Below are 19,091 nucleotides of genomic sequence, written 5' to 3'. Positions count from 1 at the left end.
ACACTGAATTTGTCATAAATTTTAGTAGAAAGCATGTTACTAATAACCAGTGTCTTGACATTCATGTAGGAAAATATAATGATTGAGAGTGACTTGATGTTTTGGGTGGGAGTGTTTTGTGTAATTGTTTACTTGCATGCCTATTGATGTCTGGGTTTGACTACCAATTGAGGTCAGTATCCAAAAAAAAAAAATCATCTGATGTAGCTTCTCCATGTGATATGATTCAGAATGCCTCAAATATGTTAACCTTTCGAAAGTCAGAATTCTTACACGTTTAACTGAGGTTCTCTGAGTTTATCAGAATTGAACTTCATGCTTTTACTCAATTTTAGAAGTCATAGAGAATCTATTTACCTAACTCTCTTTATCTTACGTCACTGCTTGTCTGAACTCAAAGAGTATATGACATTGTCTATACCTCTCAATGGCTTAGATTACTTGATCACCCTGATTCAATGTCAACCTCAATGAATGCAAGAACATTTGGGTGAAACTGATATGTTTGGACAATAAAATCTGGCACAACCAGTGATAGTATGAAATCTACATGGTTTGTGGATTGTTTGTATCTACAGTCTTATCACTAATATTCTCATTATATTTTATTCAAACAATAAGAAGTTTAAATGAAAGACAACTAAGGATTAAGAGAATATGATCTCTAAACTGAAAGAAAAATTGTGAAGGTGCATCCTTTCATTATTTGATATATGCTAGTTGAACAATTGCAGGTTGTAATAATTATTAGAAGCCATTTTGTGCCTATGAACTGGGAACAGATGAAATGGGATGGGTTTTAAAAATAAGTGCCTAACAGGAGAAATAAATGAGCCTCTGTAGTTTATTATTTACCTCATTTTATTGGCTTGATATGATGCAAAATATTTTTAGAAAGCTGTCACTCATTTACTCCAAAGTGAATTTTTACAATAAATAATTCTTAGTTCCAATACTCTTTTGTAATAAGTCTTGCTTTAGTTTTCACAAATGTGATTTTCATTCACAGTTATTTCCTCAATTGTTGTTAGGATATTCTCTAGATTTAAGAACTCTCAACTGATGAGAAAGCCATGTCTGTCTTTAGATGAGGTAAGATGCAAAAGAAATTATATACTAAATTGGCTAACTTAATCTGTAATTTTCAAAAATTTCTAAAGGAAGAAAACTGTTGGCAATCATTATTTATTGTTTGCAGTCACTTCCCTTTAATTAATGTCTTCAGCTGCAAGGGCTACAGCCTGAGAGGATTCTTGTTGGGACCAATTAAGTCCTGGCCTTCACCTGGATGTTGGGATTACTTGAGTCCTGGCTTTCAGCTGCTCTAGCCTGCTAGAACCTTCTAAGTGACGTTACTAGAAGCTGTGTTTATTTCCTCTGCAGTTTCCAAGTCTTCTACTTGAATCTCATGATCTAACATCTCTGAAAAATGGTCTCTGATTTCTTCAGCCGATTCATCACCAAATTTATAATCGCATAACCTTACAGCAGATCCAGGAAGGGGAATGAAAATTCGGTGAGGAAGTTCATATTTGTTTTCCTGGAATTTCATTCAAAAGCAGGTCCTCAAAAAGTATTTCATAGCCATCAGCGACTGTGTTCAAAATATCTCTCTTCACTGCCTGCATGACATCTTTAACCTTGGGTTTGTTGCTGTGGATGAAAGCTCGACATTTCACATCCCCCCCCACCCGAAGGTTTACAGAACCACTACAGATCTGGACTGTGGCTGTGGATGTGTAGTCTGAACTCAGGGGCAACTGTGTTAGCACTCGAACATCAAAAGAATCAGCAGTTGCTTGAGTATTTCCTCTAGATTTTTTCTGTCCTAATAATAGGTCACAATCTTCATTTTTAACTTATCCATTAATCAAATAAACACCATTTTCTATTTGCTTGGCCCAGCGTACAAGTCCACTCTTTGTATCTTTTTTCCAGAGAATAACTGACAGAAGTAGCCGACAGTGGGATGTGGATATTAATGTGAACAGTACACTCTAGATACAGCCAGGAGGTAGATACTCGATTTTGATACTTCCAATCTGCAGGTCTTGCTGAACTCTTTGGATCATGGACATCATAAGTTCGACAAGATAATTTTTTTTTTGTATAAGAACATATGTGAAGTATTTCTTGTTCTGAGACCTCTTCCTCTGTGATATTCCATAGTCTTTTTCTATTCATAGATTTTTCCACAGAAAATATTAGTCTGCGCAGGGCATTTTGAAAATCATCTGCTAATTCTAAAGTTGTAATAATAATTATTCCAAGAACCAGAAGTCCTCCAGGGAGCATTCTGGATACCTGGCTGACATGTTCTGTGGCCCATTCTTCATCCAAGGTATCCAACTTACCATTGGGATGCTTGAGGTTCTCATTGTGTTCCTCTTTTGGTGGTGTTCTAGTGGCAGGAATCACATAATCCTTTTGTGAAGAACACTGTCCTATCAAAAGACCAGAGACAAGAGATTTTCCCTGGAGACTGATGCTTGAAATATATTGGCCAACACTCTCTTCTACAATGTAGATTCTTTCCATTATTGGCAGACAGTTCAGTAGCTTGTTCTCAGAATGTGCACACGTGGCCAACAAATCCCTCGAACGTTCTGTCAGCAAGAGAATTCGAGAGAGAGTACAAATAGCTGCCCTCAAGGGTCAGATGCCACTAGGTCCTGCTTCTACAGTCAATGGACTACATGGAGGGCTCACCCGCGGAGGAGCGGCCTGCGCATGCTCCATCGCTGGGGAGGTTTTGGGAGCGGCCTCCACCTAAGCGACTCACTAGAGAAGCTATGCGAAATTATTTAAAAGAACGAGGGGATCAAACAGTACTCATCCTTCATGCAAAAGTTGCGCAGAAGTCCTATGGAAAGGAAAAACGATTTTTTTGCCCTCCTCCGTGTGTGTATCTTATGGGCAGTGGTTGGAAGAAAAAAAAAGAACAAATGGAAAGAGATGGTTGTTCAGAACAAGAGTCACAACCCTGTGCCTATATTGGAATAAGACATACTGGTCAAGAAATGCAGTGGCTAAACTTGGAAGGGAAGAACTACTCCACAGCTAAAACATTGTACATACCTGATTCAGACAAGAGAAAACATTTCAGGTTGTCTGTAAAAATGTTCTATGGCAACAGTGATGATATTGGTGTGTTCGTCAGCAAGTGGATAAAAGTCATTTCCAAACCTTCCAAAAAGAAGCAGTCACTGAAAAATGCTGACTTGTGCATTGCCTCAGGAACAATGGTGGCTTTGTTTAATCGGCTTAGATCCCAGACAGTAAGTACCAGATACCTGCATGTAGAAGGAGAAAAATTCCATGCTAGTTCACAACAGTGGGGAGCATTTCATATTCATCTCTTGGATGACGATGAGTCAGAAGGAGAGGAGTTCACAGTCCGAGATGGTTACATCCACTATGGCCAGACTGTCAAACTTGTGTGCTCAGTGACTGGCATGGCACTCCCAAGATTGATAATTAGAAAAGTTGATAAGCAGACAGCATTACTGGATGCACATGGTCCTGTATCACAACTCCACAAATGTGCATTTTACCTTAAGGATACTGAAAAAATGTACTTGTGCCTTTCTCAAGAAAGAATAATCCAATTTCAGGCCACACCATGTCTGAAAGAACCAAATAAAGAAATGATAAATGATGGAGCTTGCTGGAAAATTATTAGCACAGATAAGGCAGAGTATACATTCTATGAGGGCATGGGCCCTGTCCTTGCCCCAGTCACTCCTGTGCCTGTCATAGAAAATCTTCAGTTGAATGGCAGCGGGGACTTAGCAATTCTTGAACTTACAGGAGAGAATTTTACTCCAAATTTACAAGTATGGTTTGGGGATGTAGAAGCCGAAACAATGTACAGATGCGGAGAGAACATGCTCTGTGTGGTCCCAGACATTTCTGCATTCCGAGAAGGTTGGAGATGGATCCGTCAGCCAGTCCAGGTTCCAGTAACTTTGGTCCGTATTGATGGAATCATTTATTCTACTAGCCTTACCTTTACCTACACACCAGAACCAGGGCCGAGACCACACTACAGCGCAGAAGGAGCGATCCTCAGAGCCAACTCAAGCCAAGTGCCCATCAACCAGTCAATCACAAACAGCGAGGGAAGTTACACGAACGCCAGCACAAATTCTACCAGTGTCACATTGTCCACAGCAACAGTGGTGTCCTAACTACCATCTTTTTGCTAGGACTTAACCTGACTTGAATGCGGCAAAAAGTTGAAAAAACAAAACAAAAGGGAAAAAAAAGGAAAGAAAAGCAAGGATAAAATGAACAATCTTTTGTGGTTTCTTGGGAAAACTTTTCATACCAGGTGATCTATTCAAAACCCCATTACCTGCAAGTGCTGATCTGAATCGCAGAAGCCACAGGAAAACGGAAAACATCAAAATGTACAAACTGTTGGAAATCACAGTTTTCAGCTGTCTCTCTCTCACACACACACACCCTTTTGGTTGGTTTTTGATTGGTTTTGATTAAATGGTCAAAAAATAGATATGTGGCTGGTGTTCAGGTTAAGCTAGAAGACACAAATCTTAACTTAGTTTTTATGGACCAAGAGACTTGCATAAGCTTTAGTAAAAGGTACATTTTTCACCATGTCTTTTTTATATCCCAGTATGTAGTATACCTTATTACCAGTAGGTTGCACTCTCCACCCTTTTGAGCTTTGGCTCTAAAGTACATTCAGGTTCAAGCCTGTTGGACCTAAGACAGGAGGGTCTTCTTTTTTATAAAAAAATTAGGGGAGAGATGTTGGAACAATTAAGTCCTGGCCTTCAGCTGGATGTTGGGATTAATGAGTCCTAGGTCTTCAGCTGCTCTTCCCTCCTAGAACCTTCTAATTAAAGTTACTAGAAGCTGTGCCTAGCTTAGAGGATCAGAGGATGGGATTTTCACCTGTTGGCCATTGACTGCAGTGTATTTAAGCCTACATGGTGCTAATAAAGGGGGGCTTTTTTAATTAATTAATTCATTTTATTTTATTTTTTATTAATCTTTTTTAATTAAAAATTTTTGCCTCCTCCCCGCCTCCCTTTTCCCTCCACCTCCCCCCACTCCCAGAGCCCCACTCCCCTCCCCCCTCCCTCTCCAGTCCAAAGAGCAGTCAGGGTTCCCTGCCCTGTGGGCAGTCCAAGGTCCTCCCCCCTCCATCCAGGTCTAGGAAGGTGAGCATCCAAACAGGCTAGGTTCCCACAAAGCAGTAGGATCAAAACCCAGTGCCATTGTCCTTGGCGTCTCATCAGCCCTCATTGTCCACCATGTTCAGAGAGTCCGGTTTTATCCCATGCTTATTTAGTCCCAGACCAGCTGGCCTTGGTGATCTCCTAATAGATCAGCCCCACCCTCTCAGTGTGTGGGTGCCCCCCTTGCGGTCTTGACTTCCTTGCTCATATTCTCTCTCCTTCTGTTCCTCATTTGGACCTTGGGAGCTCAGTCCATTGCTCCAATGTGGGTCTCTGTCTCCATCTCCATCCATCACCAGATGAAGGTTCTCACTCAGAATAGTGTTTTCTATTTCCATTCATTTGGGATCAACCTACCCCAGGACCCCATAAAGGGGGGCTTTTTGTTTCAGTGTTAAAAGCTCTGCGTGTGTCGGTCTGTCTCTGCGTGTGAATTCTCAACCTCTAGCCCCTGGCCTGAAGCTCGCGATCTGAGTTCTAGAGCACAGAGCACAGACACGGGGGCGCCATGCCCGGCAGATTCTGTTCCTCAAAGCTACTAAAGGAATCTATCTAAATCTAAAGAACTCACAATTCAAGATTTGAGGTGTAATTCTGCTGGCTCTGAAGGGGTGAACAACAAGTAGCTAACTTTTTCCTTTTTCAGCCATCCTCCAAACAACCCAGTGACCTTATCTCCCCCCCACCCCGTTAAAAACCCCTTGTTAGGCTGTGTGGTTTCTCCTTCTTGTCAGCTACTTGCTGACTCAGCATCCTGCTAGCAGGTTAATTTTATTTAATCAAACATATCTTTGAATTGTTAACTGCTTTTTCAGTAGGAAAAATGCAACACACTTTAAAATAATATTCTGCAGCATAAAATATACATATATTTCTCACATATCTATATGGTTTATAACCGATTTACACTTAACATTCAGTTTTTTCTACTATAGAGATTTACTGACTTGGTAATTTTCATAATTTAGAACCTTGTGAAAAATTGGAAATGTTAGCTGTCATTCGTAATAGAGACCTGGCTGTATATGGATAAAAGTTTTCTGTGTATTGAAAACCTTAGCAAAATATGCATGTGACCAACTTTGAAAACATCTACTTTCAGAATAATAGAAAAATATTAAGCATTCCCACTGGCAGAATATAATTTTCTGGGAGGTACTTTTGTAGCTATAAAGTGCTTTAACATTTCCCTAAGAGAGACAATTAAGTTTGAATAATTCTGGCCAATTAATCTAAGAACAAGCTTGCTAAAATGACTCTCATATTTCTTGAATTAAAAAAAATCACAAACTTATTTCAGGAGTTTTTAGTTATTAGTGTATTCAATTTTACCTTTTTAACCAAAATTTTATTGTAAGGAACTTGCAAATAAAAACATAAAATGAGATTACTACAAGTTTATTGTAAATCATTAAAAAATAAAACAGGATGAAAATAATACCTCAAATTTTAGTAGCTATCCTACAAAGTTTTGTATATTCCAAACATATTTTGGGTTAATTCATGTCATATATATGACAGGAAGGAACTCAAGTCATATAACTGCTTGAAAATAATGGCTAATATAGCACACAGTATATACAAACACATTTTAGTAATGTATTTTATTTTATTGATTCAATTAATATGGACTAAATTAAGTCAGGTTCCTTTAGTGATTAATTATTTTATTTTTTTACTTATTTCTTTAGGCACTGTACTAGTTATGTACAACTGAAAGGTGTGAAACACTGTGCTCAGTATGATGACATGTAAATGATGCTCTGAATATATCATGAGGCAAATTGGCTTAGTCATAAATTTCCAAGACAGTTCTTTACTGAAGAGCTATTTGAAGGTTAACAGAGATGTAAAAACATAAACTGAAGGGGAAGAACATTGCAGGCAGAAGAAAAAACACAAGAACAAATGGCGGTGAGAAATCAGGCACAAATAAGGGACTAAGAAAGTCAGGATGGATGACATATTGATAATAAGTAAATGTAGAATACAAGAAAGAGCTGGAGATGTTAACTAGTACAAGTTGTTACAGGAAATGTTTTCAATAAATTGATGCACTTTAATGAAGGCAAATTGAATGCATGATTTGACTGAAGATAAAACTAAACAGAGATTCAGAGCTTCAGCTAAACTCTTAAACTCGATTGCCCCTTTAGAAAGGTCTCTTTTTGGAGGAAAAAAAGGTTCAATTTTCCTATCTCTGCTTTCCCCCATCACTGAATGCCAGCAGCAGGCCAAAGGGAAAAAAGAGAAACCTAAAGCAGGTTTTTTTTTTTTTTTTTTTTTTTTTAGCTGAAGTTAGTTCCTGGAGAGAGCTGATAGCTTAGTACTGTTAGTCAGTTCTGTTCTTAGTAGAGGGACATCTCAACCAAATAGAACTGTGGCAACACATCTATCCACTTCTCATTTTTCAGGCTTTGGCTTAAATCCTGTTCCTTTCTAGAAACATGTTTAATCGGAAGAAGTATTTTCTTTAACAAGAGCCTACAAATTTCCCCTTTAATATTTCATGTTCTTGTCCTCAATACCCACTAATAGCATTGGTTAGCCTAAGTACAATGAGAGCAAGAAATGCTCAGTCATAGACTCTGTATTAACCAGCAGTGTCACTCTGTATAATATTCTTTGAAAGTATTCTTTGAGAGAATGTAAACCCCAAAGCACTTTGGTTTCCAGAGTAAGTAACAAATTAACTGCTGATGCTCTCAATAATTATTGAATATAAATTGCCCTTCAGTTATATCTAGAAAGGAAAATTCTGTCTTGGTACATTAAGTTTCTTGGGGAATACAAACATAAATAACTAGTTATTATATTCAAGGATATTATATAAAAAGCTTACAGTATTCTCTGGCTGGCCTGGCATTCACTATGTAGACCCAACTGTAGGTAAAATCACAGAGACCTCACTGTTTCTACCTCCTGAGTGCTAGTATTAAAATGAATGTGTCATCAAATCCAGTTTTAGAGTGTTTTTCAAAGGGCATGTCTTGCTAATAGTTTTTTTGTTCATTTTTAAAATAAAATTATTGTATTCATTTATAAAAGAGATGGTCAAAGTAAATTTTTTACTGTTCTCAATTAGCTTCTTTCAGTGGGTTAACCAACTAACAGTTCTAGGTATGAGGAAATTCCAATAATTGAATAAATATTCTGTAGAACCTTACTAATTTTGCCAGCTTAGAATTAATCCCTTTGTGACGAGGAGCATAAAAATTTAATTTCCATACATTTCAGAGGCAACTGATTTCATTATTGCACTTGTTTAATGCCTGTGTTTTTACTGCCAGTTCAGTTTGTCAACCCTAAGTTATATATGATAATCTTACATAAAGCTTGAGCTTTACCCAGAGCATTTGCTACAAGGAATATATTGTATATTTGTTGTTACTAAACAATTACCAATTGTATTCTACCAAAAATATAACAAATTGCACTGATTATATATCTCTTAAAAGTTCTTGAGTAAAATTATTTTTTGTTCATGATTGTAAAAATAGATTTCAGAGTAGTATAATTATTGTATTGTGTTCTTATTAGTTATTTTGTTGTGTTATTATCTATGTAATTTGTTGAAGATGAAGAAATGAAATAATCCCTATTTAAAACACACATCTGGACCATCCAGTTCCCTTGTGTTTTCCTCCCACTTTTCCTTATCCCCTCATTCTCCACTTCTGCCCCCCCCCCCCCCGCTCCCAGTTTATTCGAAAGATTTTGTCTATTTCCTCTTCCCATGGGGATCCATGTATGTTTCTTAGGGTTCTACTTGTTAACTTGTTACCTATCTTCTCTGGGGTCATGGGATATAGGCTGGTTATCCTTTGCTTAACGTCTAATATCCACTTATGAGTCAGTATGTACTGTCTTTTTCTTCCTGGGTCTGAGTTACCTCTCTCAGTATTTTTGTTTTGTTTTGTTTTATCCCATTGTATGTCATTGTTTTTTCACCACTTGTACTCTATTGTGTAAATATACCACATTTTCTTTTTCCATTCTTTGGTTGAGGCGCATCTAGGTTGTTTCCAGATTCTGGCTATTATAAATAATGCTGCTCTGAACACAGTTGAGCAAATGTCCTTGTGGTACGAGTGTGCATCCTTTGAGTGTATGTCTAAGAATGTTATTTCTGGGTCTTGAGGTAGATTGATTCCCAGTTTTTCGAGAAACTGCCATATTGATTTCCAAAGTGGGTGTACAAGTTTGTACTCCTTCCAGCATTAGAGGATTGTTCCCCTTACTCTGCATCCTCTCCACCATAAGCTATTATCAGTGTTTTAACCATTCTGACTGGTGTAATATGGGAGGCAGAGACAGGCAGATCTCTGTGAGTTCAAGGCCAGCGAGGCCTACAGAGTGAGTTTCATGACAGGCTCAAAAGGTTACACAGAGAAACCCCATCTCAAAAAAAAAAAAAGATGGTATCTCAGGGTTGTTTTTATTTGCATTTAACTGATGGCTAAGGATGTTAAAATTACACAATATAAAACAAGAAAACATCTTCAACAAATAGAGCTAGCATTATTGCATGTCAACATGCAGTAATATACAATATGCAATAACATACAAGAATGCAAATGATCCATATCTATCCCCATGAACACAACTGAAGTCCAAATGGATCAGAGACTTTAACATAAACCCAGCCACACTGAATCTTATAGAAGAGAAAGTGGAAAGTAACTTGGAATGCATGGAAACAGGAAAGTACTTCCTGAATACAGCCCCATTAGCCCAGACATTTAGATTTATAATTAATAAATGCGACCTCTTGAAACTGAGAAGCTACTGTAAGGAAAAAAGACAAAACGGCAGCCTGTAGAGTTTGAAAAGATCTTCACCAACCTCATCTGAAAGAGCAATGATCTCCAAAATATATAAAGAACCCAAGAAACTAGATAACTAAAACAAAACAATTCAATTTAAAATTTTTGATCCTACTGTACCTACTGGCTTTGTGGGAGCCTAGGCTGTTTGGATGCTCACCTTACTAGACCTGGAAGGAGGTGGGAGGTCCTTGGACTTCCGAAAGGGCAGGGAACCCTGACTGCTCTTCGGGCTGATGAGGGAGGGGGAGTTGATTGGGGGAGGGGGAGGAAAATAGGAGGCGGTGGCAGGGAAGAGGCAGCAATCTTTAATCAATCAATCAATCAATAAATAAATAAAAGTAAATTACCAATAAAAACAAGAACCTTTTATACTGGAGTAGCCCCAGTGTTTCAATGATAGAAATGAGCCAAATGAGGGGAGGAAACAATTAAAAGAACCCTGAATTCCAAAAAAATAAATAAATAAAAGTAGGATACAGATCTAAACAGAGACTTTTTTTTTTTTTTTTTTTTTTGGTTTTTCGAGACAGGGTTTCTCTGTAGCTTTGGAGCCTGTCCTGGAACTCCCTTGGTAGACCAGGCTGGCCTCGAACTCACAGAGATCCGCCTGTCTCTGCCTCCCAAGTTCTGGGATTACAGGAGTGCGCCACCACCGCCCGGCTTTAAACAGAGACTTCTTAATAGAAGAACCTCAAATGGCCAAATGACACTGAAGGACTTGCTAAAATTTTTATTATCAAAGATTCTCACTAAGTTTCCATGCTGGTTGCTGGCCTTGAACTTACATTCCCTCCACCTGGGTCTTCCAAATACCTGGGACAACTGTCAGAAGTCACTATGCTCACCATTTGATGGTGCCTATGGCCTATACTTCAGCTGAAGGCTTTGTTGAAGTCTGTGATCTACCCTGCAGCTGGAGGCCTTGTTTTGTGGTCTGTGCTCCCTCTAGAGGCCATGTTGATGTCTGAGTTGCCACCAAAAGACATGTGGATGCCCATGGCTTGTACTTTTTTCTTTTTTTTTTAAAAAATATGTTTTGCAGGTAGGTGTTAATTTAAAAACCATCTGAAAATTAATATGGAATAACCCTATTTCTCAACTATACATTATTATTTTTCTGGGGAAATTAATGTCTTTTATAGTTCTTCTCTAAAACAGAGTCATATATATTAAATGAATTCAGAACCTGAAATAAAATTTGACTTACGTCACAGTATCTCAAGGTTCTCCTAAATGGAACAAATCACTTAAACAAATTTCTGTGTAACCAACAAATGCCAGCTATCTATTTCATGTACTAATTTTGTCTATATAATTAGACATTCATTGAACATGATGACATGTAGAGTTTTAAGCACATTGAATATCAAATGAAATTTTTTCTTTATGAAATACATCTAATGGATAGGTTGTGGTGTGTTTAAAGGTTTAAGTTCTTTTATGAGAAAAATGTATCTAGTGGACAATGGCTATAATCATCTGAAATTTTGCTGAGCTTCATGATCAGAATGACTTACTCTCATGACCAGAATTTTATTCTAGTCTTGACTGGAAACTCTGCTATGAAGAACCCTGTCTACATATAATGTCCTTAGTATGTTTTTCCTGGGTTGCCGAATTTTACTGAGAGTGATTGATTTCTAACAGTGCGAATTCCAGGAAAATCAGGTATAAGATGTTTTCCATTATCTGTTATTGTCTGTTCATAGTACCATCTGTATTTTATTGGTTATAATAAAATGGCTACAGACTTCAGAAAGAACACATAAAGGTCACTTTTCAGTGGAAATAGTATTGAACACATTCTTGAGGTAGAACATGATAATGTTTGCTGAGTTTTGCGTTTTAAGCCTTTTCTAAGTTGACAAACTCAAGATTTACCTTGAATGTTGTAAACAGCTAAAAGTCCTTGATTGCCAGGGCTCAGGTCATGTCAAATAACATGGATAAATTCCACAAAGATATAAGTGATGGCTATTCTTGTTTGTGAACTTGGCTGCATATGTAATTAACTACTATCCAGAAATGGAGAGAACACTTGTGAGAGATTAGATTTTGCTTGGTTTGAAATGGGTGAATCTATTTCTTTTTTTGTAACTTATTAGATATTTTTTAAAAAATATATCATTTTTTTAAAAAAACAATCTTCATTTGGATTGCAGCATGTATGAAAGATCAGCTAAAACATTCAGCCAAGTGGACTGAATAACTACTGGATTTCTGAACTTTCTGTTGACTGCCATTCCTTATTGGATTAGCTGGAGTGAAGCATGTAATTATTCCAATATGTTCACAATTCATATGAGCATATATATATATATATATATATATATATATATATATATATATATGAGGGGGGGGAGGGAAAGGGAGAGAAACCCAAACAGAGAGTTTCATTCCATAAATTCTGTTACACTAGAGAACTCTGATAATATAAATTTGATTTGTTTGCTTAGGTAAGTTTTTGAGGCATCTGCATCTCCAATATTAAGCCTGTCTTTAAATTTATCTTAGAACCAATGAGATAATATGATGAGTGTATCCAATTTACACTCTATTCCTGGGAAGACCATGTCTAGGGAGGTGTTATACATCTGAAATCATCTTAAAGCTCAAGAAAACAAATAAGGAGTCCATCAGAAGGGAGGTTGGTGTGGGAAAACTAGCATACCTAATTATACTCAGAATCTTACTAACTTTCTCATGATTTGTTTCAACATCTCCTTTTTCTTTCAGGATTAATACTAACCCACATTTTTATGAGGAATGTCTTCCACAGTGTGAGAAATGCATATTTATTTTCTGGTGATACAGGAGAAAGTAGGGGAAATGCTAAGCCATGAGGTAGAATCTATTGTCTCCTAAAGTACATAATCACTAAGGCATTTGAGTACTCTGGAATGGAAGTACCAAAGACTGGATAAGGTTAATGAATATATTTACTTTTATAAGTTTTCATTATAAAAAAGGTCAAAGTTTGTCAAGTGATAATTTTAGATATGGTAATTTGAGGCATAACGTGTTACGCAGACTTAGAATAAATACATAATAAAGTTCAAAATGTCAAGGCAGCTCAGTTTTTATTCTTAATGATATTGCTGTTAAGAAAAAGACTGCATTCTCTATGGAAACTATGAAAGCCAGAAGGTCCTGGATAGATGTACTGCAGAAGCTAAGAGACCATGGATGCAAACCCAAACTACAATACCCAGCCAAGCTATCATTCATTATCAACGGAGAAAACAAGACATTCCAGGATAAGAGCAAATTTAAACAATACGTAGCCACAAATCCAGCCCTACAAAAAGTAATAGAAGGAAAATCACAACCCAAGGAATTCAACACTGCCAACACTGCCTACAATAACCCAGGCATCTAGTGATCCTTCACTAGCACATCTCAAAGAATGGAGACACAAAATCTCTACTACCAAAGCAATAAGAATAACCAGAGTAAACAACCACTGGTCATTAATATCACTTAATATTAATGGGCTCAATTCACCTATAAAAAGGCACAGGCTAAGAGATTGGATACGAAAACAGGATCCAACATTCTGCTGTTTGCAAGAAACACATCTCAACCACAAAGACAGGCAACTACTCAGAGTAAAGGGTTGGGAAAAGGTGTTTCAAGCAAATGGTCCTAAGAAAAAAGCAGGTGTGGCCATACTAATTTCTAACAATACTGACTTCAAACTAAAATCAATCAGAAGAGACTGAGATGATCACTTTATACTCATAACAGGAAGAATTCATCAGGATGGTGTCACAATCCTGAATATCTACTCTCCCAATATAAAAGCACCTACTTATGTAAAAGAAATATTACTAGAACTCAAGGCAGACATCAAACCACACACACTAGTAGTAGGAGACTTCAACACACCTCTCTCTCCAAGGGACAGGTCAGTCAGACAGAAATCTAATAGAGAATTAAGAGAATTATTGGAGGTAATGAAGCAAATGGACTTAACAGAAATCTATAGAACATTCCACCCAAATAGGAAAGAATATACCTTCTTCTCTGCAGCTCATGGAACCTTCTCAAAAATTGACCACATACTCAGAAACAAAGGAAACCTCCACAGATACAAAAAAAATCAGTGTCCACCTGTGTCTTATCAGATCACCACGGATTAAAGTTAGAAGACAACAACCACGCTACCCCCAAAAAACCGACAAACTCATGGAAACGGAACAGTCAACTACTGAACCACACCTGGGTCAAGGAAGAAATCAAGAAAGAAATTAAAGTCTTCCTTGAATTTAATGAAAATAAAGGGACAAAATACTCAAACCTATGGGACACAATGAAAGCAGTGCTAAGAGGAAAGTTCATAGCACTAAGGGCCCACTTAAAGAAAACGGAGAATTCATACATTGGGGACTTAACACCACACCTAAAAGCTCTAGAAAAAAAAAAAATGAAGCAGACGCACCCAGGAGAAGTAGAAGACTGGAAATAATAAAACTGACGGCTGAAATCAACAAAATAGAAACACAGAAAACAGTCCAAAGAATCAATGAAGCAAAAAGCTGGTTCTTGGAGAAAATCAACAAGATCAACAAACCCCTATCCAAACTAATTAAATGACAGAGAGAGAACACGCAAATAAATAAGATCAGAAATGAAAAGGGGGACATAACCACAGACACAGAGGAAATTCAGAGAGTCATTAGATCTTACTACAAAAGCCTGTATGCCACAAAACTTGAAAATACAAAAGAAATGGACATTTTTTAAAAATAAGTACCATATACCAAAGCTAAACCAAGACCAGGTGAATGATCTAAATAGACCGGTTACTGGTGAAGAATTAGAAACGGTTATCAAAAATCTCCCTTCGAAAAAAAGCCCAGGACCACATGGTTTCAATGCAGAATTCTACCAGAACTTCCAAGAAGAACTAATACCTATACTCCTTAATGTATTTCACAAAACAGGATGTCAATCGGTAGAAGAATGAAAATAGATCCATGTCTATCACCATGCACAAAACTCAAGTCCAAATGGACTGAAGACCTCAATATCAGTCTGAACACACTGAACCTGATAGAAGAGAAAGTGGGAAGTACTCTACAGCAAATGGGCACAGGAGACCACTTCCTACGTATAACCCCAGCAGCACAGACACTAAGGGCATCATTGAATAAATGGGACCTCCTGAGGCTGAGAAGCTTCTGTAAAGCAAAGGATACTGTCTCTGAGACAAAAAGGCATCCCACTAACTGTGAGAAGATCTTTACCAACCCCGCAACTGACAAAGGTCTGATCTCCAAAATATATAAAGAAATCAAGAAACTAGACCGTAAAAGGCTAATAAACCCAATTATAAAATGGGGCATTGAGCTGAACAGAGAATTCTCAACAGAAGAACTTCAAATGGCCAAAAGACACTTAAGGTCATGCTCAGCTTCCTTAGCAATCAGGGAAATGCAAATCAAGACAACTTTAAGATACCATCTTACACCTGTCAGAATGGCTAAAATAAAAAAAAACACCAATGATAGCCTTTGCTGGAGAGGTTGTGGAGAAAAGGGTACACTCACCCATTGCTGGTGGGAATGCAAACTTATGCAACCACTCTGGAAAGCAGTTTTTCGGTTTCTCAGGAAATTCGGGATCAACTTACCCCTGGAACCAGTGATATCACTCTTGGGAATATACCCAAGAGAGGCCCTATCATCCAACAAAAGTATATGCTCAACTATGTTCATGGCAGCATTGTTTGTAATAGTCAGAACCTGGAAACAACCTAGATGCCCTTCAACAGAAGAATGGATGAAGAAAGTATGGAATATATACATATTAGAGTATTACTCAGCAGTAAAAAACAAGGACTTCTTGAATTTTGCATACAAATGGATGGAAATAGAAAACACTATCCTGAGTGAGGTAAGCCAGACCCAAAAATAGGAACGTGGGATGTACTCACTCATATTTGGTTTCTAGCCACAAATAAAGGACATTGAGCTTATAATTCATTTTCCTAGAGAAGCCAAATAAGAAGGTGAATCCACAGACAAACACATAGGCATCCTCATGAATATTAACCTTCATCAGGCGATGAAAGGAGACAAAGACAGAGACCCACATGGGAGCACCGGACAGAAATCTCAAGGTCCAAATCAGGAGCAGAAGGAGAGAGAGCAAGAGCAAGGAACTCAGGACCATGAGGGGTGCACCCACACAGTGAGACAATGGGGATGTTCTATCGGGAACTCACCAAGGCCACCTGGCCTAGGTCTGAAAAAGCATGGGATAAATCTGGACTAGCTGAACATAGCGGACAATGAGGACTACTGAGAACTCAAGAACAATTGCAGTGGGTTTTTGATCCTACTGCATGTACTGGCTTTGGGGGAGCCTAGGCAATTTGGATGCTCACCTTAAGAGACCTGGATAGATGTGGGCGGTCCTTGGGCTTCCCACAGGTAAGGGAACCCTGATTGCTCTTAGAGCAGATGAGGGAGGGGGACTTGATCGGAGGAGGGGGAGGGAAATGGGAAATGGTTGCGGGGAGGAGGCAGAAATCATTAATAAATAAATAAATAAATAAATAAATAGAAACTAGAAAAAAATAGAAATCATGAAGACCATTAAAAATGCTAAGTTTTAATAAAAAAAAGAAAAAAAGAAAGAAAAAGGCTGCATATAATTTATTTGCAACAAATTTGAACTGTCTTTAATTTAGGATATGAGCCATCCTAAATGATTTTTCATAATGACCACTTCTCTTATTCTCTTGTTTTTGAACAACATTATAATAAACAAACTGTTATGGTTAGCATATATAATTTAATTTAATTTTTGTAATGGTACTGGAAATATTGCTTTCTCTAATGTACCTGAATACAAATCTACATCTGTTGACACATTTACATAATCATAATGAAAATGAAGTTTTCAGACATAGTAGTGACAAAGTTTTACTGACAGGATTTGACAAAATATTTGTTTACATAAAATGTATGAGCTACTTTCCTTTTTTGTTAAGGAAAATAAAACAAACACAGCACACAACAAAGCATGCAAGATAGCTTTTATTAAAAATCTACTACAATGGGAAAAATGACTCCAGTATCCAATTTATTTCAATTCCAAAACCAAAATATCAATTATGAATAATATTAAAAGAATAAATGGGAATTTTTGGCAAGTTGTCAGGTTAAGAAAAATACTAGATTAATGTTACTGGAAGAAAATAACATGAGTAGAAGAATTATATGTCAATTTACTTCCTATGGCTAGACTTCGTAGCTATATACAGAAGCCAAGGCAAAGGCCTGACAAGTGCTAAAGGGGCAAAGTTTAATAATTCTTACCCATCATGTTTTAGAGAGACTCTGTTTATAATCCTAAACCAGGTTTGAGTTCTGTTGGCTTCAAACTTAAGTCATTCAGAACTATAGTAGTGCACAGTCCTGAACAAGTATATCTTCAATAGACATATCAGAGGGAGTTCTTAAATACCCTTTTTTTTAAAAAAAACATGCTAATTTATTTCTTCATTGAACTATCCCATCTCTACCAACAATTAGAAAAATCTTGAATGTTTAAACCAAAGTCATCTTTATTTTATGTAATTTCTTTATACTTATTTAAGTGAACACAGTGCTTTCAGATTTGCAAAACCCAAAAATCAAAACCAACCCAAATGAGTGAAGAATTTTTACTACTGGTAGGTAGCAAAGCATAGCTCTGAAATAAGTCATGCTTTCCTCCAACAAAGAGAAGACACAGCATTTGTTAAGGAGGCCTCTACATATTCATATCTATAGCACCCTATTATGAAGGTAACTTCGGTGTATGTACTCAATTTAAAATACATACTTTTGAGCATGCTTAGTTAGGACCATAATTCAAAACTAAAAGACAACAGAAAATAATGGCTCCATGCTTGTTGGCACAATGTTGTAAGGGTGGTGAACACATGCTCAATAGAAATGGAAATTTGCTAGCCACCCCTCACTTCCATAATCAGTTGCCAAAGTCTACAGTGCACTAAAAGAAATAAAGAAAAGCTGGGGTGATCCAGGCTTTTGAAAATATTAACTCTTTTCCAGTCCTTTTCCCTAGCAGTTTCATTCCACTTGTTCTCCTTATAGTATGAAACAGTTGAAGCATGATTAATAGAATCTCAAAGACAGATATTGGAGTTCAATCTGAAAACCAGAAAAGCAAAGCAGCCAGCCGCTGGCTCTTACCTCGACCTCAAATCAAAAATGGCAATTCTGCCTCTAGGGAACCTCAGAATAAGACTGAGCCTGCAAGCCATCTCCTTCTGTTTTATAATCCTCTCTAGTCCAGGGATTAAGGTTATGCACCATTACCACCAGGTTTCTGTTGCAAGCTTGTATGGCTACTGGGATTAAAGGTGTGTGTCATTGCTGCCTTGTCTATAAGACTTGTCATTGTGGCTGTTTTACTTTTCTGCTCCTCGGGTAGCTTTATTTATTAAAAGACAAATAAAATACCACTACATATTCCATTTTGTCTAAAATAAAAAAGAAAGATATATCTAATATAAGAAAAGCTATATACAATAAATATAATAACTATATACAATATGTATAGGCAATAAATATATCAATAGTGTCTAGTTCATTTGCATTTGACAAATTTAGAAAAAAAAATAATTCATATCTATCTTATTTTGGTGAGTCCAAAGTCTTGTACCTTATATTCTTTCTGTCATAACTTGATTTTTGAGTAAAGTAAACAAGGAAAACTATAAATATAGCTATCTAGTCTTCAATTCCTTCAGAGACCAAGAAGAAAATTATATTAACTAAGTAAGCAGGAAGTGAGAGCAAGACACTTCCAAAAAATGTGAATAGTGACAGAAACAGCTGGCTTTCATTCTTCTCTACAGGATAATATCCAGTTATGCCAGCACCATTTGTTAAAGATGGTTTCTTTCTTTCACTGTTTTTTTTTTTTTCTTCTTTGTCAAAATTCAGGTGTTCATAGGTGTGTGAATTAATATCCAAGTCTTCAATTTGATTCCATTGGTCAACGTCTCTGTTTTTATGCCAATACCAAGCTGTTT

The 19,091-nt window shown here is 37.1% G+C and overlaps 1 protein-coding gene and 1 pseudogene across 3 annotated transcripts; one reads left to right on the top strand and one right to left on the bottom strand.

Moving 5' to 3' along the window:
• The first annotated feature begins 242 nt into the window (after positions 1–242).
• LOC121441558 (recombining binding protein suppressor of hairless-like) lies at positions 243–4,190 on the top strand. Of its 3 annotated transcripts, none has more exons than XM_041642787.1 (2): positions 243–259; positions 2,750–4,190. In XM_041642787.1, exons 1-2 carry the CDS (start codon positions 243–245, stop codon positions 4,188–4,190), a joined length of 1,458 nt encoding a protein of 485 aa, XP_041498721.1. The 3 variants fall into 3 exon arrangements, with proteins under 3 accessions (XP_041498721.1, XP_041498722.1, XP_041498720.1); XM_041642788.1 differs by lacking the exon at positions 243–259 and having other exon boundaries at positions 2,688–3,614; positions 3,771–4,190; XM_041642786.1 differs by lacking the exon at positions 243–259 and having other exon boundaries at positions 2,688–4,190.
• Positions 1,343–2,560, bottom strand: LOC121441562 (annotated as a pseudogene).
• Positions 4,191–19,091: the final 14,901 nt, after the last annotated feature.

Source organism: Microtus oregoni, unplaced genomic scaffold (genome assembly GCF_018167655.1).
Source record: "Microtus oregoni isolate MIOR12 unplaced genomic scaffold, Mior012 000079F_003, whole genome shotgun sequence".
NCBI lineage: Eukaryota > Metazoa > Chordata > Mammalia > Rodentia > Cricetidae > Microtus > Microtus oregoni.
This window is presented reverse-complemented; position numbering and strand designations above follow the sequence as displayed.